General features: G+C 48.2%; 1 protein-coding gene across 2 annotated transcripts in view; it reads right to left on the reverse strand.

The window, feature by feature from the left end:
* Nucleotides 1–11,780, reverse strand: part of LTO1 (LTO1 maturation factor of ABCE1) — a 79,489-nt gene extending 67,709 nt beyond the window's left edge. For both annotated transcript variants that reach the window (XM_078684248.1, XM_078684247.1), the window contains exon 1: nucleotides 11,624–11,780. In XM_078684248.1, coding sequence (XP_078540374.1) covers nucleotides 11,624–11,679 — 56 coding nt within the window. In that variant the 5' untranslated portion in view covers nucleotides 11,680–11,780. The remainder of the gene's footprint in view (nucleotides 1–11,623) is intronic.
* Between the last annotated feature and the right edge of the window lie 11,427 nt (nucleotides 11,781–23,207).

The following is a 23,207-nucleotide window of genomic DNA, read 5'->3' on the forward strand; positions in this document are numbered from 1 at the left end:
CAAATGCTTAGAAATAAGGTTTCAGAAAATATATATCATTTGCATATCACCAAGTAAAGTAATCCGGTTTGTTTTTATCCTATTAAAATCTTCATTTCCATCTCACTTTGGTTTTACAGAAAGAGCACTTTCCTAATTACTGAAAAATATTTTGAAATATTTGTACAGTTAACTTCGAAGCTATTTAAATGTTGGGCTGTCAACAGAATTGCCAGACAGTTCACTTTACAAAATCCTCTAACTTTGCAGTCAGAGTAAGAGAAGTAAACAACAGTAGCAATTTTTCAGAACACATAAAGCTGACATTTGACCTCTGTCTTTGAACAGAGATGTTTCGAGGCCTGTAGATGTCTGATTTGATGTTCTGAATGGATGTCGCCTTTGGGGTATAAGACAATCTATCAGTGACCTTCAAACAAGGTGTGTGTGTGTGTGTGAGGGGGTGGGGGGAGAGAGGGGTCCTGACTATAGGGGGATACCGAATGCTTCGCTCCACAAAAAAGATTCTTTCAGGATAGTCCAGCCTAATACCCTAAATTAGTAGTTTTTAACAAATGGCCTTCTCAGGCATAAAAAGCAATATGGAAAATTGAAAATGTTTAAACAGGTTGAAAATGTGAAGGAAATTGAAATATGAGGCAAAACATTTGTTACTTTTAGCTTGGTTCGTGGGCGTAGCACTAATACACCAAACAGATATTACTGTGGACGCTTGGTGGCATTAAATGAAGCACTGATTTACACAGATAGGAAAGAGCATACATTAGGAACAAGAAAAGACACGTGATATACCAGAATCTAGCACATCAATTCTTCTTTTCAAAATAAAACCAAGTTCTGAATTGATACAACTTTTCTATACAAATTAAAATTCTACTTTTGTTTGTGAAATAAACCAAATATTTCATAGTGTGTGTATTTGTGTGATATTTAACTTTTTTTAAAGACTCAATTGCTTTTTCCGTTTGGGGTCATAGTATTTACCGTTGGGGTCATAGTATTTACATAAACCGTAACCAGCATGTTCGACAGTAACAAAGTCCCAACTACACTCCTCCTCCCATTCTGCTCGTCTGTCAGCATTAATAATTACTGCCCCTGGTTTAATGGTACTTATCTTTACAACATTTTTGTCTGTATTTATCCATATGAATTTTTTGCTCATTTTTTCTATTATCCATTTTTATTTTGTGTTTACTGTATAAATGAAGCGGTAATGGGTACTATTCCCATCAGTGGATCACCTACCGATGGGAGCCTCCTGGTCCAAGGTGGAGTCCCGTCTGGTCTTCGCAGCATCAGTCTTGAGGTGAGGTCTCTCTTCCACCAATTCCCATGAAGCTACAGATGTGTCAAAGAACAGGGATGTGGCGATGCTCTAGTTGTTGTGGCGAGAGCTGGATCCGGATGTTCCCGACCGGAACCGGATGGCGGCCATTTTGTGTGGTGCCCGCGATCCTAGAGAGCGCGCGCAAGCCCCGGCGCTCCGCAATAAATAATACTTAAGTACAAGCCGGCTCTGAGCGTCCTTTGGGGGAATTAAGGCACAGTCTTACAATGGCGACGAGGCGGGACCAGAACCTGTATTAACAAAAAATAAAAATAAAAAAATAAACAAATAAAATCGACAAAAGGAAAACGAAAACGGACCCATCGGCACACCTCAGCACAGAGCATCAGGCGCCATTTGCGGAGCGCGGCAGAGGGCGAGGGTCGGCGAGTTGGCCCAACGCAGGATCAGTACCGCGACACCCCAATACTTATGCAATGCACAGCCAAGTCCCCAAAGCGTCGGCGAGGACACTACTCGCCCAGATGCAAGCGGTGGGGGTGAGAGCGGGAAGGGAGTCCAAGACGTGAAGAACTTTGACGACACGGTCAGTCAATTACCAGACGCAGTCAAGGGAAGAAAGCACGACCTAGTGCACACCTACCCACGGCAAGCTGGCGGATCAGAGGGGGCAAGCTGCGGGGCCAAGCATAGTGGCCAGAGGTAGGCCACAAGAGAACCCAGCGTCAGAGGGAGCTGCAGGTGGCACAGGCAGCAGAGAGAACGACGAAGAGAACGGGGACACGAGACAAGCGCCAGGCAGCCCGCCCAACCACGCAGTTCCCGCCCAGGCGGTCCCGAGGGGCGACAGCAGGATGGCGACACCATCTACTTCCCTAACCCACATGGTGCCCTTTCTTCCAGAGAGGAGATCCCACGATGCCTTGGGAAGATTGGAAGCGATACTTCCTAAATTATTTGGACGCCTTAGAAGACGAAAGTGAGGCCGCGTACACGAGCCCGAGGAGAAGGAAGATACTATTACACAATCTGGGCCCGGAGGGACTGAGAGTGTTTGACAGCATAGTCAAAAGCCCGAGGGACGCAACTGATACGGATGTATTCAGGCACGCCATCGAGGACCTGGACGCGCACTACAGACCAGTGGTTTGCGTGGCTATTGACAGATACAACTTCTTCCAGAGAAAACAAGGAAATGGAGAGACAGTGGATGAATACGTGGCGGCGCTGCAGAAATTAGCGCTCACTTGTAAATTTGGGACCCTCCACGACGATTTGGTACGGGATCAGATCATAATGCACACAACGAGCACACATGTTCAAGAAAAACTGTGGGTAAACGGGGACGCTCCCCTGAAGGAGGTGTGGGCCTTGGTGAAGGAGGTGTGGGCCTTGGTGAAGAAGGCGGAGATGTCAAAACGATGTGCATAGGCAGCCAGAAAGGACAGTGGAAGCACGCAAACAGTCTGCAAGGTCATGATGCACAACAAAGGAGACAAATCGCGGCAACGAGAACCACCAAAGGGCCCAGACTCCAGAAGAAGCCCACCAACAGGGGGAACGAACCCAAAGACAGGTAGAGGAGGAAGACCAAGCTGCTACAGATGCGGAAGCGTATCGCACTTGGGCAACGACAAAATATGCCCAGTGTTCAGGGCGAAATGTGCGTTCTGCGGCGTCTTCGGACATTACGAGAAAGTGTGTTGTAGGAAATCCAAGGGAGCCACAGTCAAATACATAGACCAAGGAGGCCAGGAAGAAGAGGTAACACAAGAGGAGGTAGATGATCTGGAGGAACTCCTCTACATCGATGTCCAAGTCCTGGATGTGGGATGCAAAGAAACAGACAAACCGAGACTCAACATGCACATGGGAGGAGTACCGATTGAAATAATAGCAGACTCAGGAGCCCCCATCACGATCGTTCAAAGACAGGTGTGGGAAGAGAAGTTCATGACTAAGGTCAAGGAAGAACTACGTCCCATGGACGTGAGACCAGTCACCTACACGGGACAGAGAATACCCATGCTGGGCTATTGCCCATTGCTGTTCGAATTCAACGGGAGACAAGCCAACTGCAAACTGTATGTGGCAGAAAAAGGACCATCGGTACTCAGCTGGAAGGATCAAGGTGCCCTGGTTATCCAGTTGAATCCAGGAGGCATCGAAAAAGTGCTGCTAATGAACATGGAAAGAGGACAGGAAGGTGAGGCGTGGCACCGAGAATATCCAAAAGTGTTCAGCGAACAGATAGGAGAACTGACCAAGTTTAAGCACATAATAAGGTTAAAGGAAGGAGCGCAGCCTGTCATCCACAAAGTACGGAACATACCTTTCCGCTGCAGACAGGCAGTGCAAGATGAACTTGACAGATTGGAGAAAAGTGGGGTGATACAAGCCATAGAGAGTGCGGAATGGCTATCGCCTTTAGTGGTAGCTCAGAAGCCAAATGGGAAAGTCAGGCTATGTGTAGACCTCCGGGAGCTAAACAAAAACATTTTAGTAGACAAATTCCCACACCCACGTATCAATGAGATGCTAGCCATGACGAAAGGTGTCAAGTGGTTCCCGACAGTAGACTTGTCGTCGGCCTACCACCAGGTAAAACTTCATCCATCCAGCAACCACCTAACATCCTTCATAACGCCTTTTGGGTGTTACAAGTTTGTGAGAATGCCGTTTGGACTGGCGTCAGCTGCCGCGGTATTTCAGAAACTGATGCACAGACTCTTCCAAAAAGTGGACGGAGTTCAATTTTTCCAAGATGATATTCTCGTGATGGGAAAGTCCAAACAAGAGCACAACAAGAAGCTACACACCGTGCTTCGCACACTACAAGAAAATGGACTCACTGCGGAATGGACAAAGTGTAAATTTGGGGTCCCTTCTGTCACCTACCTGGGTCATGAAGTTAGCGAGAAGGGGATCAAGCTGAAGAGAGACAACATGGAGGCGATCCAGAATGCACTGGCCCCAGAAAAAAAAAAAGATGATGTCCGGTCGTTCCTGGCCATGGCCGAATTCTATAGTAAATTCATCCCCAAATTTGCCACCAAGACGCACTGCCTACGCCAATTGCTGAAGGAGAGGAACGGGTTCAAGTGGACCAAGGAGGAGCAGGAGGAATTTGAGACTTTAAAGCGAGAAAAGGGCGAAGCCATACCACTTGAAGGATTTGACCCGGCGGCAGATTCCATACTCACCACCGATGCCAGTGATAGGGCCCTAGGGGCAGTGTTAATGCAAAGAGCGGACAAGGGAGAACTCACGACAGTCAGCTTCGCATCCAGATCCCTGGCACCAAACGAAGAGAAGTTTAGTGTCATCGAAAAGGAGATGCTAGCTGTGGTGTGGGCGATGGAACGATTCCGCCAATACCTGTGGGGAGCCAAGTTCTTGGTACGCACAGACCATAAGCCCCTGGTTAAGGTCTTGACTTCCAGTGGATATGTGCATGCCACCCCCAGAATAGCTAAGGTGACACTGAGGCTATTAGACTTCGTGTACGAGGTGGAGTACATACCAGGGCCCCAGAACAAGGTGGCAGACTTCCTGAGTCGGGCGGCAGCCAAGGAAGGAGCGGATGAACAGGAAACGCCAGGATGGGAAGGCTACATGGTAGCGACCGTACAGGACATGGAGCGAGTGATCAGTGCGCAGGATTGGGCAGAGGCCTACAGGCAGGACGAGGATTTGGAGGCGGTCAAAGGATACGTCATCCATGGGTGGCCAGAGAAGAGGCACCTAAAAGAGGACTTGAGGAGATACTGGGAGGTGGGAGATGATCTGTCACTAGGGGAGGACCCCCGGTTCCTGCTCAGGGGAGACAAAGTCATCCCTCCCCGGGGTCTCATTGAACACTTGATGGCGTTGTTGCATGAAGGACACCAAGGGATCACGAAGACTAAAGCCCTAGCTAGACAGGCGTACTGGTGGCCAGCGATTGACGCTCAGATAGAAAGATATGTGAGACAATGTGACTCATGCTCCAAGGCGGACAAGTCCCAGGTCATGCTGAGCCCACAGTTAGGAAAGTTCCCCATGCCTGGAGGACCATGGGAAATGGTGTCCATCGACATCATTGGACCGATCCTGAACATCGAAGGCACATAGAAGTATGCTATAGTATTGATGGACAGGTACTCCAAGTGGCCGGAGGTAGAAGTGAAGGACACAGTGGACTCTGAGGCGGTGATAACATTCTTGAACACCGTATTCATAAAGGAAAGCATCCCCAAAGTGATTACATGCGACAATGGGCCACAGTTCGTCTCAGCCAAATGGGAGGCCTTCATGTCACGGAATGGGATAGAGGTCAAGCACACTCCCATATACCACCCGGCTGGAAATGGACTCGTGGAACGTTTCAATCGAGTAATAATGGGAACAATCCAAGCAGCCATAAATGATGGACAAGATTGGGAGAAAGAATTGCCCAAGATGCTATGGGCCTACCGCATCACTCCAGGCAGCACAGGCTACAGCCCCTTTAAGGTGTTGAGGGATAGGGAACCGTTTACCAAGGACAACATCGCTTGGAGGCAGATGGTGGTGCAGAGCAAATGGTCCCCGGCAATAGTAAGGAAGAACCTAGAGAAAGCACAAGAGACCTACACAGAACAATTCAACAAGAGGAGGAATGTGCAAGGAGTGTCACTAGAGAAAGGCGACCGGGTGAGAGTGAAGGGGATGTATGACGTTACAACGCATACTTTTACAACGCCTACCTTTACAACGCATTTTTTACACTGCAACATCCATTACAACGCACACCATTACAACGCATACCATTACAACGAATACTTTAAAACTACCTTTACAACGCATTCCACTACAACGCATAGTACATTTACAACGCATACCATTACAACGCATTACACTACATTGCATATAAGGTAAGTGTTGGATAGTGTAGGGGTTAAAATTACTATTCTAACTCCAGGGGGTGCAACAGTAGGGTAAGTTTTGGATAGTGTAGGGGTTAAAATTACTATTCTAACTCCAGGGGGTGCAACAGTAGGGTAAGTGTTGGATGGTAAGTTATGCGTTGTAATGGTATGCGTTGTAATGACTGCGTTGTAATGGTATGCGTTGTAGTGGTGTGCGTTGTAGTGTTCATGCGTTGTAAATGTATGCGTTGTAAATGTATGCGTTGTAATTGATTTTGCGTTGTAAAAGTTTTGTTGTAATGGTAGTGCATTGTAAAAATTGCGTTGTAAACGTTGTATACCGAGTGTAGGTGGCGACCATGAGGAGGAAAGGAGAGAGCAAGTTCACACCACCCCTGCAGGTGGTGGAACCATATGCCCGGTTAGCATTACTCAGTGATGGCAAAGTATGGTCGCAGTTGAAAGCAAGGTAAAATACCCAGGCAAAACAAGGAAAAACAATCTGGCAAAGTAAGATTATAATAAAATCAATTTCAATCAGTATGTACAAAACACAAGAAAAAGAGCAACAACAACAATAAGATATGATAACGTATAGAATTTAATTATAAAAATATTTGATATAGACATGTTCAGTATTTTATAAAAAGCAAATAAAGCATATATTTTTTATAAATTCGTTAAAACAAACACGAGTTTCTCAATCACAGTGATACACAAAAAATCCTGGGAGGCAATAGACTTTTGGTAATTCCCAGAATTAATTGAAGGAATTGAAGACTGTCGACGCGTTTCGACACATACAATATGTCTTCATCAGGACAATTCCAGCTGATTTCTAAAATTAAACAAATAATAATTTGAATCGCTCTTTCTTATGTACAGTAAACAAGTATTCTGGTAGCTGGTTAACATAATTATGTTCTATTCTTAATGCCAGATGGTTGATACTTCAAAATGTTGAAACCGTTTAAGAGAAAATCCCTACTATAATAAATTCATATATACAATACTTACAATCCTATTACATAATATTCATCAGCGAGAGAAATCAAAGATAAATAACAATGAGAATGAAGAAAAAAAGAGAGAGGGGTAAATGAAAACAGGGACTGGTGCTAGGAAACCCTTTTAAGGTCTAGTCTAAATACTCGATATTTCTAATGATCGATTTGAAAATTAATAGAGCAGTGGCTGATACGATTAGCTTATTGGATACGTGTTCTGGTTGCCTATGATCTTAATCAGATCTATTGTTTTAGGTCGATGGCAAGTTACTATTGGGTCTGGACACCTTATTCCTAATAGTCTTATATTTAAGTACTCAGATTATCTTACCTTTAAACTTGAGGACGAGGCTTTTTATGCTCAAAATCGGGAAAAACTAGTGCCTTAGACGATGAAATAGCTTGATCAATTAGTATCGGCAAGGCCTCAAACTAATTACAGCCTACGAAAACAAAAGAGCGGCGTAGATTGTAATATCGCTATTCTGAGTATTTTATAACAAAACCACATGATGTTTAGGAGTCAAAATTAAATTCGAAATTAGTTGTGCCATACGGGAAGAGAGCAAGCCATGTAGATCGTAAATCTGCTATTCTAAAACAAAGTAAGTCAAGCATATTTAATTTAGACCCGGTGACGGCAAGAATGAGATAGAAGTTTTACTTAGTGCCCCAAACGTTTCATTACCTGATAAGTAAAGCAAGTCAGGAAAGGCGTCTACTCCCATCTTTTCATTAAATAACAGTCGGAGATAAGAAGAGCTTCATCCGCATACGTGCCTCTTTAGTAAAGCTGTTGAGAAATTAAAAACAGCTTTGTAGGACTTCAAATTGATTATGTCATTCCGGTATGACATAATTAATTTGAAGTCCTGCAACCGTTATTTAACTGAGTCATCCGCAACGCTGCTCCTAAAATACTGAGTAAGGTATGTGTTTAGTCACACCAGCTCAGAAGATGCGGAAAGATAGTATGCCGTTATAGTATTTTTCTACAAAGCTGTTTTTAAAACTTCTATCTCATTCTTGCCGTCACCGGGTCTAAATAAAATATGCTTGACTTACTTTGTTTTAGAATAGCAGATTTACGATCTACATGGCTTGCTCTCTTCCCGTATGGCACAACTAATTCAAAGTCCTGCAGAGGTTATTTAATCAAGTCATTCGATCCTTAAAAGTAACCTGTTCGAACCGGGGGACGATAGAAATTAAAATAGAGCACTTTAATTTCGACTCCTAAACATCATGTGGTTTTGTTATAAAATACTTAGAAGAGCAATATTACAATCTACGCCGCTCTTTTGTTTTCGTAGGCTGTAATTAGTTTGAAGCCTTGCCGATACTAATTGATCAGGCTATTTCATCGTCTAAGGCACTAGTTTTTCCCGATTTTGAGCATAAAAAGCCTCGTCCTCAAGTTTAAAGGTAAGATAATCTGAGTACTTAAATATAAGACTATTAGGAATAAGGTGTCCAGACCCAATAGTAACTTGCCATCGACCTAAAACAATAGATCTGATTAAGATCATAGGCAACCAGAACACGTATCCAATAAGCCAATCGTATCAGCCACTGCTCTATTAATTTTCAAATCGATCATTAGAAATATCGAGTATTTAGACTAGACCTTAAAAGGGTTTCCTAGCACCAGTCCCTGTTTTCATTTACCCTTTTCTTCATTCTCATTGTTGTTTATCTTTGATTTCTCTTGCTGAAAAATATTATGTAATAGGATTGTAAATATTGTATATATGAATTTATTATAGTAGGGATTTTCTCTTAAACGGTTTCAACATTTTGAAGTATCAACCATCTGGCATTAAGAATAGAACATAATTATGTTAACCAGCTATCAGAATACTTGTTTACTGTACATAAGAAAGAGCGATTCAAATTATTATTTGTTTAATTTTAGAAATCAGCTGGAATTGTCCTGATGAAGACACATTGTATGTGTCGAAACGCGTCGACAGTCTTCAATTCCTTCAATTAATTCTGGGAATTACCAAAAGTCTATTGCCTCCCAGGATTTTGTGTGTAACACTGTGATGGAGACACTTGTGTTTGTTTTAACGAATTTAAAAAAAATATATGCTTTATTTGCTTTTTATAAAATACTGAACATGTCTATATCAAAAATATTTTTATAATTAAATTCTATACGTTATCATATCTTATTGTTGCTGCTCTTTTTCTTGTGTTTTGTACATACTGATTGAAATTGATTTTATTATAATCTCACTTTGCCAGATTGTTTTTCCTTGTTTTGCCTGGGTATTTTACCTTGCTTTCAACTGCTTTACCCCGACCCAGGAAACTTATCCGATTCAGGGGGTCCCTGTTTTAACTCTAGTATGATCGCAGGACAGGATGGCTAAACGCAGCAAAATACTGAAGTGGACTACAGGAGCGGAAGAAGGTGCGGAACGTTATACAGAGATGGAGAACGAGGAATGTAGAGGAAGGAGACAAGAGCAAGTAGAAAGAGGGACATGGCAAGTGGAGGAGGAAGAGAACACGTGCGGCGGGAGCAACAGAGAGAGGAGGAAATACGAACGGGAAAGGAAACGACCAAGAGAGGGATGATGGAGATGGTGAAGGAACAGAAGCGCGTGGAAGGACCGCCATGCCAGGCATGCAAGGAAGCGAGAAGGTAGAGGGAGTGGTAAGAACGAGAGCAGAAAGAATCGTGAGAACCCCCAAGAGGTTCGAGGACTTTGATATGGACATTAAGTAAGATTGTTTAATCTTTCATGCGTCTATTGCATAAAGGGTGGAGATATGTGGCGACGCTCTAGTTGTTGTGACGAGAGCCGGATCCGGATGTTCCCGACCGGAACCGGATGGCGGCCATTTTGAGGGGTGCCCGCGATCCTAGAGAGCGCACGCAAGCCCCGGCGCTCCGCAATAAATAATACTTAAGTACAAGCCGGCTCTGAGCATCCTTTGGGGGAATTAAGGCACAGTCTTACAAGGGATTTGCCTCTAAAAAGCACTGAACATATATTGGACGCAGTAGTGGCTGCTACCGGATAGTGGTGTTGGGGTGGGGGGAGGAATACAATACAAAAAAAAGGACTTACCTTGAACAGCCAGCTGCCGCCTCTCCTCTGTCCTTGTAATCTTCCTGTTCAACTGGCGGCAGTAGGAAGCCCACGGGAAGATAGGCTACCCTGAGCCTATCACAACGCTGTAATTCAGCATTGTGATAAGTCTGAGCGCCGTGGATCAGCGCTCAGACTAGATCAGGGAGCCTGTGATGGTTCCTGACCAGGCTGTGTAATACAGCCTGTAGGAATATGCAAAGTGCGCATGAACTGTTTGATCAGCCCAAGAGGCTGGCCAAACAGTACATGCGCTCTTTGGGAGTTCATACCACACCTCAGATTTATGAGCTAATTTAGCTGGCTACTCAGGTGGGAAAGGAAAGGCATTTTCCTAGCACACAACAACATTTTACTGTCTGTAAATTAACTGTGCAAATATTTCAGAAAGTATGAGAGATAGGAAAGCACAAATTACGCCAATTTTTTTAATTCTGTAGTTTGGACTTAACACATATTTTAATACAATCAAAACAAATCAATACACTAGGTGATTCCATTGCCACACACTACTGTTAGTGCGCTGTATAGTTTTATCAATAAAACTGTATATGCAAATGTACTGGTTATTTCAATTGAGAATGTATTATCGGTGATGGCAGTGTGCTACCAAAACATGGTTTCTCCGCTTTACACCAAACCACTCTACTCCATGCTCCTTCACTCTACTCCCTTCCACAACACTCTACAACCATCCACTCTATACCAGTTTACTACCCTCTACTTCACTCCCCTCCCCTCTGAGATACTCTACTCAATTCCCTCTACACTTTATTCTACTCTACAATACTCTACTCCACGACACTCTACCCTCACTCCTCTGTACACCAAGCCACTCTATGCACCGTCACTCTACTCTACTCCACTTCACAACACTCTACTCTGCTCCATTCTACACCCCTCCACTCTACATTTCACTACACGCTACGACATTACACTTTACGATACACTACGCCACTTCACTGTATGCCACACCACTCTATGACACGATGCCACACATTTTGACACTCAGCTTCCACTCTATTCCACAACACTATGCCCCACCACTCTACAATACTCTCCTCTATGGCACTAACTTTTAGACACACTGATGAACAACATGGCAAAATCCCATTGGGAAAGCTAATACCTCTGGTAATGGCGATACCTATTCACTTTCCCAATGCTTGTTTTGCCAGGAATGAGAATAGCGAGCACGCTTTTCTACTCTGCTAGTGGAAGTTGGGACGCTGTTGCATAGAACTGCATACAGTGCATACCATCCAGAAGACTGACAGCAACACAATCATGTTCTCCTGTGCCATACAGCGCATCCACCAGAAAAGCTCTCACCTCTCCTCAGCCATCACAATCGAGTCGAACATGTCATCCTCCTGGGCGGCCGCCATAGCCCCGGCAGAAGGCTCATACAGACTGCGAGCTCTCAGGGACAGCCTCACCTACTCTGCTTGTACACACTTGGGCCTGGGCCAGCAACTCGCCGGGCTCACTTCCGGTAACGAGGGCGGCCATGTTGGAAAGACTCCGTGTTTTTTTTTTTACAAATAGGTGGCTCGTCAGAAATAAGTAATGGTAATTTATATGTTTATAAGTTTAGCAAAAATGTGCAATAATTTCTATAAACGTATTTAAATTAAGAAAGTTCTATTTGTAATTGGTTTGAAAATCACTGTCTACTATAAATTACGATATTTTCAAATGTGAGGAATTATCATTTTTTTTAAATCAATTTCATGCTTCAACTTGCATTTTAAGAAAAGTAACCTCGTGGTTTTTGTAAGGGGCAGCATGGATATTATAATACTATGAACCATTTTCGTTATGGCGCCGTCGCTTACGAGCGAATAGCAGCACATTTACTATCGAAAGACGTCACTGTAATGTGTTTGGAAACGCGCAGAATGATTTTTTTGAAGAACATATAATGGCCACTTGAGGGCAGTATACGCATATTAAAGTGCCTCTAGTCTATTTATGTATTTTATTTTAGAAAATCGTTACTAATTAGGATTACACTACCGCTATACGTCTTCACGTCTATCATTAAAGCATCTCCTGGATACAATTCGGTAGGTTTTTTGCTTATTTATAATGGGGTAAAATGCCCGGTAAATACCGGTTTATAGGGATTTTGTTCCAGCGAGCACCAAACTTTACATATTATTCCCTATTATCAATGAAAAACGTGTAACTGAATAGTAATTATGACACCTGACAAATGCTGACTCAGTGAAATTGGATTTTATCAAGTGTGATATGTGTGGTGACCTGGGTCATGCTGGAGCAGGGAAAACCTACGCCACAAAGTGGGGCCTAATTATACTATAATGATGCACACAGAGGCTGACTGCTCATCTGGGACGAAGACCACGAGCGGTCTCGCGCGCGTTTATTTATACCCTCGGACGATCCCGCCCTCGGGGTGTATGCGTGCGTGTGTGCGTGGGCCGGGTGGCTCCGTCAGCTGTACTTCGCTTCGCTCCGTCAACTGTACCTCGCATCAACAAAACCACCATGGGAGGCAGATCCTTCTCCTACCTGGCAGCTAAAACCTGGAACTCACTTCCCACTCACCTTCGCCTCACTCAGAACCACCCTACATTCAGAAAGCAACTTAAAACCTGGATATTCGACATGTAACTCCTCACCCTCCTCAAGCGCCTTGAGACCCTTTGGGTATGTAGTGCGCTATACAAATCTCTTGACTTGACTTGACTACATCCCTCAAAACTTACGGATACATAGTCCTGCATAGGAGGATCCTTGGGCCTTGCCCAGGCCCCAAGCATAGTCTCTGAGTCTTTGGCTGGGAGTCGGATTTGGTCGGAGACTGTACCTCTGACTCCGGTGATTTTCACTGGTTTCCGTCACCTTGGATCGTTCTGCCCGGTCTCCGGGGTTTCCGGAGATGTCTTCTTGACTGGCCGTCGGTTCCTGCTGGGTCCTCGGCGGGGCTACCCCTTCTCCGCGTTGGCATGGCGGTGTCTCGACAAATGCAGGGCTCTCATCTTCACACTCCACATTTTCAGATGGTTGTCCGGGGGCTTCCCACTCTCTCGGGACTCGTTTGAACCATGACGCATTCCGCGTGACGGCTCGCGTGCCTAGCGCTACTGATACCATGGTGCCTTGAATGTTGACGATCTCCCATACTTCAGGTTCATACGCGGTGCGGTACTTCCAATTTGGGTATCTGTCTTTGAGAACCACCCTGTCACCAACCACGAGGGACATGGGCCGGGCCCTTCGAGCCCGACTGGCTCTGTCATTGGTTAGTTGTCTCCTGTTCTGGGTGGCGTTCTGATCCAGCTCAGGCGGATGCCAGGCGGGGCCTGCCGGCACGCAGTGTCTAGGGATTTTCCGAAACAGTAGATGTGCTGGGGCGCACCTGGTGGTACAATGAGGTGTTTGTCGGATGCGCTCAGGAATTGAGATAGGCATTCCTCCGCTTCTTCACCCTTCTCGACCCCAATCCGAAGGGCCAGATTCAGCGTGCGCATAAACCTCTCGACCTCTCCGTTCGCCTGCGGCTATTGTGGAGTGATTTTCCTGTGGTGAATACCTCTTGCCGCCAGGTATGTCTGAAAGTCTTTGCCTTGAAACGGCGGTCCGTTGTCCGATCGTATTTCCTCGGGTAAGCCCATCATCGCAAAGGTCCGATCTAAAACCAGCTAGACATGTGTGAATGCGGTGGAGGGTACCACCTCCACTATTGGGAAGCTTGAGTGGGAGTCTATGAGCACAAGCGTGTTTCTCCCGTTGGGGAATGACCCGAAATCAGTGCTCAGCTTTGACCACAGTTCTGGGCACGGGTCCTCCGTGATCACCGGGTGTGGCGCTGGATTCTGGCTTGTGATGGTGCACGAGTGGCAGTTGCGCATCCACCGCTAGATCCATTCTAGGAAACCACACCTTGCTGCGTAGCCGCGCCTTGGTCTAAGACGCTCCTTGATGTCCTTGATGCGCTAGTCGTACTACCTCCTTCTGCAGGCCTGTGGGGATCACGATGGCCGTGCCTCGCAGTACCACTCCGTGTGGGCCTTCGCTGAGTTCACTCTGTGCCCTCCAGACCTGCTGTCTGAATGTCTGTTCCGCTGCAGTGAGAGCGCTGACGCCATCCAGGAAGCGTTTCCAGCTTCGGTCTACCAACGTAGCTTTCACTCTGCTAAGGCACTCGTCTTCTTCGGTGGCTCTCCCGATGTCCTCCAGCATAACGGCCACTGGGCATGCCTCCTGTGATATCATCCGGATGAATTCCTCGACCTTTTCTGTCTGAGTGGGGGAAGTGAAGTTCGGGTGGTGCGACAGAAAATCCGTTGGGTTGTCAGCACCTGGTCGGAATATAACGTCAAAGCGATATGTCTGCAGCTGGACGGCCCACCTTTCTATCTGCGGAGGGGCGAGCCTGGCAGTTCACACGAATAGTGGTACCAGCGGCTTGTGGTCCGTAACCACTCGAAACTCGTGACCATATAGGTATAAGTGAAAGTGTTGGCAGGCCCACTTAATCGCGAGGGCTTCTCGTTCAATCTGCGCATAGCGCATCTCCGTGGCAGTTAGAGCTCGGCTGGCATAAGCGGTGGGCACCCATTCCCGGGCCTCCATCTCTTGCATGAGAACAGCTCCGAGTCCGACTGGGCTCGCATCCACGACGACCTTCGTGTGCCTGTTGGGGCAAAAATAAGCCATGACTTTGTCATCTATGAGTGTATCCTTGACTGCTGTGAATGCATCGTCCTCCTTCGCAGACCACGTCCATGGTTGCCCAGCTTTGGTCAGCAGCCACAGAGGTTCCGAGAAGGACGCCAGGTTGGGGATGAAGCGGCCACAGTATGTGGCCATCCCCAAGAAGCTTCTGACCTCTTTATTATTATTATTATAGAGGCTTGTAAAGCGCCTGGTGACGCCTCCCGGCGTGTCCCCGCGCTGTGGAGAAAGAGCTTTGCAGTGTGGAGCCAGAGACAGAGATTAGAGAGTAAAAAGATAGGTTTTTAACATTTTCCTGAATGATATTTCATCACTCTCTTGTCTGATGTGCATAGGGAGGGTGTTCCATTTTTTTGCTGTCAGAGTACGGAAGGATCTGCCTCCCATTCTAGCTTTTTTAGGGAGCGTTGTTTTAAGTAGACCTGTACCCAATGACCGTAAAGATCTACTAGGTACGTAGGGTGTAGCTAGATCAGACATATAGGGGGGGGCCTTGAGATGAATGATCCTGTGGCACCAGAGGAGCGCTTTGAATAGTATCCTCTTGCTAATGGGTAGCCAGTGAAGGGCAGCGAGGGAGGGTTTAGAGGGAGCTCTACGGGGGAGTCTCAGCACAAGTCGTGCAGCTGAATTTTGCAGGACTTGTAACTTCCTCATGTTTTTATCCGAAGTGCCCAGCAGCAGCACATTCCCGTAATCTATACGGGAAGTGACAAGTGCCTGAGTCATGGTGCGCCTGGCACTTAACGGTAAGAGATCCAGAGTACGATTAAGGGTTTTCATGACTCCAAAACACTTCCCTACTGTTTTTTTGACATGGCTGTCATAGGATAGTTTATTGTCTATCCAGACACCCAGATTCTTTGCTTCCTGGCTGGGAGTAGGTACGGGTCCCAGACAAGAGGGCCACCAATTATTGGTCCAATTTGTGTTATTGCCACCTATTATGAGCACCTCGGTTTTTGTTCCATTTAATTTGAGGCAATGCTCATTCATCCATGCAGCAAGCTTGCACATGCATGATTTAAAATTATCAGCCGCGGAGGAGGGAGCTTGGGACAGGGAGATCAGAAGTTGAGTATCGTCGGCGTAGGAGACAAGCTCTACGCCGAAAGATTGGACTACCTCTGCCAATGGAGCCATATATAAGTTGAACAGGGTGGGACTCAGGGCAGAGCCCTGAGGCACCCCCTGATCTAATGACATGCTGTCGCAGACCTCAGTCCTGGCGCCGAGCGGATTGCTTCTGCTTTTTTTGGGTCGACACGTAGCCCTACTATAGAGAAAATGTAACCAAAGAAGTCCACCGATTCTCGGTAGAAGGAGCACTTGGCTTTGTGCAGGGTGAGGCCGTGTTCCGCCAGGCGCTGAAGAGTGGCTCTAAGGTGGATGTGATGCTCCTCAAGTGTCTTGGAGAAAACTAGAAAGTCATCACTCAAATTGATAACTCCTGATAGCCCGGAGAGTGTCTCTCTTATAGCGTTCTGAAAAACCTCAGCAGCCGAGGAAATGCCAAAACTTAATCTTTTGTATCGTCTTAGGCCAACGTGTGTTGAGAATGTAGTGATGTTGCGGCTGTCTGGGTGTAACTCCAATTGGTGGTATCCCGTGTTGAGATCTACTTTGGTGAACCACCGGGCTCCGTTTAAATCTGCGTCGATGTCATCCATCGTGGGCGTTAGGTGTCTTTCTCTCTTAAACTGCTTTGTTCGAAAGGCGCATGTCCACACATAAGCAAATGGCGCCGTGCTGCTTTGGTTTTGGGGCAATGACAAGGGGCGACACCCAGGGTGTCGGGCCTGACACCTTTTCAATGACCCCTAGTTCTTCTAGTTTGTCGTAGCTCCTCCTCCACCTGCGGCCACAGGTGGAACGGCACCCTCCTGTGTCTCAACGCCGTCGACCGGACTGTGTGGTACACATGCAGCTTGAAGGTTTTTCCTTTCAGGCGGCCAAGGCCCTGGAGAAGCGCAAGAAAGTCCTTTAGCATCTCCTCCGCGTGAAGCTTGTGTTCTTTATTTGCGAAGAAGACTAGCCGAAGATCCTCCGCTGTGTGGCAGCTGAGCAGAGTTCCTCATTGTCCTCCCGTACCATGATATTGCGTCTTCACCTCCTGGCCATTGCTGGCGACCATCATCTCCATTACCCCTCGTAGCGGGAGCGGGTCATCGCTGTCGTAGGTGTAGATCTTGGCCTTGGACGGCCAGAGTGGCAGGCACAGACACAGTTTATCGTATTGGACACTGTCCATCACATTAACCGTAGCGCCCGTGTCTATCAGGGCTTGCACCTGAGAGTCTGCGATGGTGATGTCGCACATTGGTAACGGTTGCCTCCTGGAGCCTTCTCTGCCGACAAACGACACGAAGAACACATCGTCGTCATCGTCTTCCAGGCTGTACACCGAACGCGACGCGTCACTGCAGGGCCCCGGGTCTTCGAGTGTTAGCTGGCGCACACCATGTGTGGGCCCTCTCGCACCAGGAGTGGGACGACGACCACCACTGCTACGGCAAACTTTCGCGAAGTGGTCGAGTTTTCCACAGTTCAAGCATGTCTTGCCTTTTACATAGCACTTGCCTCCGGCCGGGTGGTCCATCTCGCAGTGGCCACACGTGGAGTACTGTGCGGACTTTGCACCTCTCAGCGGTAGTGGCCGTCTGCGGATCACGTTGAGCCGCTCTTCCTTGATCACAGGTGCGCGGGCCACCGCTCCAGGTCAGTTCAGGGCGGCTTCCATCTCGTCCGCGCGTGTGCGGGACAGTTCATGAGACCTGGCGAGGACAAGGATTTCATCGAGCGTGATGTGGGGTTGTCTAAGTATGAGGCGTCTGAGTTTAACAGATCTGCAGCCTTGAATGAGCTGTGCACGAATCTCTAATCTTTGAGCAGGCAGTTCACAGGCCGTAGCAAGTTTCCTTAGCCGGGCTTGACGCAACTTGAACCACTCATAGTCGGGGTTGATTTGCGGGTCAAAATGGCGATTCAGTGCATTGACCGCTCTGGTGTAGTCATCATCGTTGCCTCTGTCCGGCAGTGTCTCAAAGAGGTCATAAAGTTCAGCTCCGCCATAACACATGAGCAGGGACCGTTTCAACTTCCCATCCGTTTTGTCTGACGCCGACAAAGTAATGGTCAAGGCGACCAATCCAGGAGCGCTATCGTACCGCTGCGGTGGATGGGTCGCAGAGTTCGCTGAATGGCGGTAGCGGGGCTGCGATCCCGTGGCCAGGGGGGGGCAGGCGTGTTGAGCGCGGCTTGGACATGAGCTTGGGCACCGACCTGTTGAGGCGCCGGATTCTGGAGCACTGCTGGTTGGTGGGCTGGTGCTGTTGACGATGCGGTGCCCCCAGTGGCAGCAAGTGTAGTCTTCGTGTGAGTTGTCCGGCCGCGTAGCCCAGCGGGGACTCTCGGTGCGTGGGCGCCTCTGCGTTACCGCCTTTCCCTTCTCCTCAGGTCCGCACAGGCTAGGCTGCGCCACTTGGGCGGTAGTCAGGGCCTTGCGGGCACACCCACACGTGTCACGCAGTTTCCGGGCACGGTGCCGGGGCAGGGGACGTCCACAACCCTGCAGCGCTGCTGGAGGCCTGGATAGTAGCGCAGGGGCGCGGCCTCACTGTCGTGTGCCTCCTTTCTTCTCCCCGATGCGGTCCCCAAGCTGCTTTTACCTGCGCAGCCGGAGAGTGTGGGGGTGTGGCAGTGTGGGATGCAGCCATGCGTCCCTGTATGCTTTGGCGCCGGGCGCTGGCGAAATCACCCTCGTGGCAGGGGGACAACAGCTGAGGCACACATGCAGCCAATGTAGGCCTCGCGGGGGCCGAACCAGTCCCCCCCGAGCGAGGCAGCGGGTGGCGCGCACGTGGGCGTAGGCACTAGCACGGGCAGCCAGCAAGCGGGGGCGGGCCCTGTAGGCCGTGCACGGTGTAGCGCGGAGGCTGGGGAAAACCAGGGACCGAACGCGGCAGACGCCTCCTCACCGGGAGCTCTCACCTGGGCGCCGGACCAGGCGCGATGGTCGTGCCGGAGGAGGCGGGCCCAGGGCGGCCTCACATAGCTGGCAGAAGCACCGGACAGGAGCAAACTTGACAGCGGGGTGGGCACCCGTGACGGTCTGTCAGCCGCGCTGACTCGAACACACAGAGCGTGAGCGGCGCGGACACAGGGCAGGCACGCCGGTACGTGTCCGCGGGGACGAGGCGTGGGGAGACCCGCCTCGTCACAAATGTGGTGACCTGTGTCACGCTGGGGCAGGGAAAACCTATGCCACAAAGTGGGGCCTAATTATACTATAATGAAGTACACAGAGGCTGACTGCTCATCTGGGCCGAAGACTACGAGCGGTCTCGCGTCCATTTATTTATACCCTCGGGCGAGCCCGCCCTCAGGGTGTATGCGTACGTGTGTGCATGTGTGGACGGGCCGGGTGGCTCCGTCAGTACAATATGTATAGTGTAGTGAACCACCCAGCCACCATACCTGACCCCTTTAACTTGGATGTATTACACCTCAACCCTAATGGCCTGGCCAGGCCAAATGTATAAATTAAAAGACATAGGACCGCTAAGGGTGTTTTCCTGTAATCAGTATTTGGTGTTGCGTCCTGAGGAGCCACCTTGGGATGTAGCTCTATCCGCTTGCGGGCTGCAGCTGCGCATAAAATAAACACACCACACTCATGTATACTGTGCTGTGGACTGACCCCGTGCGGTCACGCCCACCTCTTTTATTTGCGCGCTCACCCTTCCGGCGTGAACGCGTGGGTGTCACATATTTGACACGGGCCGGCTGAGTGCAGCTCAACTGCTGACTCGTTACATCCCATCCCAACTCAGTTCTTGAAGTTCTCTTGGTAGTTCTGCTCGCTACCCACATGACATGCAAAGTCTCTCAGGCGGCCCCCCCCCCCCCCCCTTAGTAGAATGCAGGTCACTGCTCTTCGGGTTTGACTGGCAGAGAGGTTTTGCTTTTCTCTCCTCCTGATAGCGCCTTCCTCAACATAGGGGCTCGGGGCCCACCCCGGGAACGTGGGGAGGGTATCACGGCAAACGCCGTTGGCAATGAGCTTCCATGGCGCTTGGCATGTGGAGCTGTGGGGGGTGCTCCAGTATTCTCGTTGGAACCTCTGTAGGTGCTGTTCAGGGTCTGCGACTTCAACCACTTCAATGCTAAGAGTGTTGTTGAGAGTCCTCATAAATCTTTCAGTCTCGCTGTTGGTCTGGGGCCATTGTGGAGTGATGCAACTGTGTCGTATCCCATGGTGTAGTAGGAATTCTCGAAACTCATTGCCCTGGAACAGGGGTCCGTTGTCACTCTTGAGCTCACTTGCACACCCGAACATTGCGCAGACCTTTTCATGCACCAGGGCTACTTGGGAGAAGGCGGTAGAGCTGACAACCTCCACAATGGGATATTTTGAGTAACAGTTGATCAGGGTCGGGGTCATCTTGCCATCTGGAAAACTCCTAAAATCGATGCTCACTTTTTCCCTAGGACCCTTTCCGTGTTCTTCTGTTTGGATGGGCGCGGGTCTTTCTGCGCACTTATCACTAGGCAGGCGGGGCATCTCCTGACATGTGGGCTGCAACTGCACAGAAAATAAACACACCACACTCATGTATACTGCACTGTGGGCTGACCCCGTGGGGTCATGCCCACCTCTTTTATTTGCACGCTCATCCTTCTGGCATGAACGCGTGGGTGTCACATATTCGACGCGGGCTGGCCAAGTTCAGCAGGACTGCTGACTCGTTACATTTTGTTGTGGCGACTGGCTGGTGTTCCCACTAACATCTGCTCCATTGCCCAGGGCATAGCTCTTCATAACATTGACAAAGAGGGAGCCACTCGCCACAGCCACCACCTCTGCCAAGACCAGAGCATTGTCAATTGCTATTTGTAACACGTCCCTGATGCCCCACCTGCACAGCGGCCTCAGACCGCACGCGTCTGTCGGCACTTTGCCCCTCTCTCACCTGAGCGAGCGTCAAGCCCCTGTTACAGCCCTCACAATGGCTGCCTCCTGGGCCCGTAGCCTCACTGGTGGTCTTTGTTCAGGCGCCCAAGCAAGGCATGCTGCTTGGTATCTGGCTTCATCACAAGCCCTGCAACAGACATCTCTTTACCCCACGACTCTGCTGGCAGCCACTTGCCCAACGCTTGCACGTGATGCATTGGTGCTCCATTGCCTGCCGCCTAGACAAGTGAAGAGGCAACCTAGCCTACCAAGTTCGCCTGCCTGGGGTGCCACCATGCCCTGCACCATAACGCCTACTCAGACTTCAGTTTGCCCATGTGTTGCTCTTTTATTTTGCTTTCTTCTATTAATATGTTGCGCTTCTATTTTGTATCTGGTGACTATTTGCTATATACCTGCTGTAAAGGGTTCCGATACCCTAGGGTCAGGCCAGCGCTATAGAAACCTTCTTAAATGAAAAAAATAAAATAATAATAAATAAATAAAAATAAAAATAAACAACCTCATCCTAGCGCGGTACCACGACCTATCGGTAGAATGAGCCATTGCAATAGACGTGGCGCTAGCAACAAGGCATTTATCGTCAAGACACAAGTCATGGACGCAGTTTCCACCGTGACAAATAGCACTCATCTGAAACCAATAGCTTCTGCGTCCAATCCTCGGTGCAGGAACTGCCAGAGAAGTGAACACCCCCTGCAGCACTGCCTAACCCAAGGAAAAACTTGCTCCAACAATGGTTTGCTCAATCACTTCTTCAAGGTGTGCCACGGAGGCCTCAGGATGTGAGAGACCAAAGGGAGGGTGCCTGTAGCAAAAGTAATCCAACAACTCTCACTGACTGAACCAGGAGACCAGAGCACAACCCAATAGCGAACATAGCTAAGTACCCCTCAAGATGAATTGCTCTTAGAAGACGAAGATGTCTTCCTCATTCCTTCAATGGGCACCTCAAGAAACACAGATAGCCCTAACCCATGACAATCATAGCACTCATTGATGCTGGTGTGTCAACATAAGTGCTACCACTAATACTGATGCCTCTGCTCATGGCCAAAACTCTCGCCATCAACAACCAAGATCTTTACCTATGGAGGACGCACATTCATGCCATTGAGAGGGATAATGACCATAATGGTATAGTCAAATGCCAAGGAAACGCCGTTGAAGTTTCACATCATCAAAGGGATGGCAAAGACCCTCATTGGGTGCCACACAGCAGAAGAACTAGGCATTTTGTCCTTTGCCTGAAATGTTTACACCTACCACGTGAATAAACTCACAAACCAAATGGCATCCAAGCATTTTCCAGGGGCTTGGATGCCTCCGACTCCCCGATAAAATTATACAACAGCCAAACAGTAATTACAGGTGTTCCCAATTCACTGGGCAAGATTTGCCTGTGCATGGCTATGCACCTTCCAAACAAGGCCATTGGATGGAAGAGATACCCACATCACACCCATCATGGACAAATTCATCGCCAGCTTTAGTGGGGCCCAGTAGTTTTCAACGCTCAACCTTAACGCTGGACAACATTTACCACAGCTCGGGTATATCAAACCCTTCTTCACATACCTAGGCTTGTGGCGGTACTAGCCCCTAAACTTCGTGACCTCATCCATAGCCGAGGTGTTCCAAACGCCATTCATGTGGTTCTCTCTGGCCTCCAGGAGTAATGAAGGTTGGCGATGATATTCTGGTATATTCCACAACAGCAGTAGAACATCACCACCAACTCAAAGCTACCCTGACGCTACTGTGCGATCAAGGCCTCACTCTCCATCGTGAAAAATGCTCCTTCCTTGAGACAAGCATCAAATTCTTAGGCGATGTCTTTACCAAGAACAGTATTCAGGTAAAACCCCAGTAGGCACAGGCAATCCAGCAGTACTGGATGTATTACACCTCAACCCTCATGTGCGGGTGCGGCTGAGGGTGTCAATAAAATGGCATAAGACCGCTCTGGATCTTTGCCAGTACTCAGTATTTAGAGTGGTGACTGTCTGGTGTTCCCGCTAACAACCGCTCCATTTTCCAGGGCACAGTGCTCCACAACATATAGCACCACATTTATGTTGAGGGCTACAGTCAGCCTTGGTCAGCCCTTGCTTTTGGTCTTGATTGGCTGTCTATCTCATAATATTGCTTCTTATTCAATGGCTATGATCCCTATTCATTGTTTATTTATCTATGTATTTTTATATAGTACGGGCATTACCCAAAGATGCTAGA

Source organism: Lissotriton helveticus, chromosome 3_2 (assembly GCF_964261635.1).
Source record: "Lissotriton helveticus chromosome 3_2, aLisHel1.1, whole genome shotgun sequence".
In the NCBI taxonomy this organism is placed as follows: domain Eukaryota; kingdom Metazoa; phylum Chordata; class Amphibia; order Caudata; family Salamandridae; genus Lissotriton; species Lissotriton helveticus.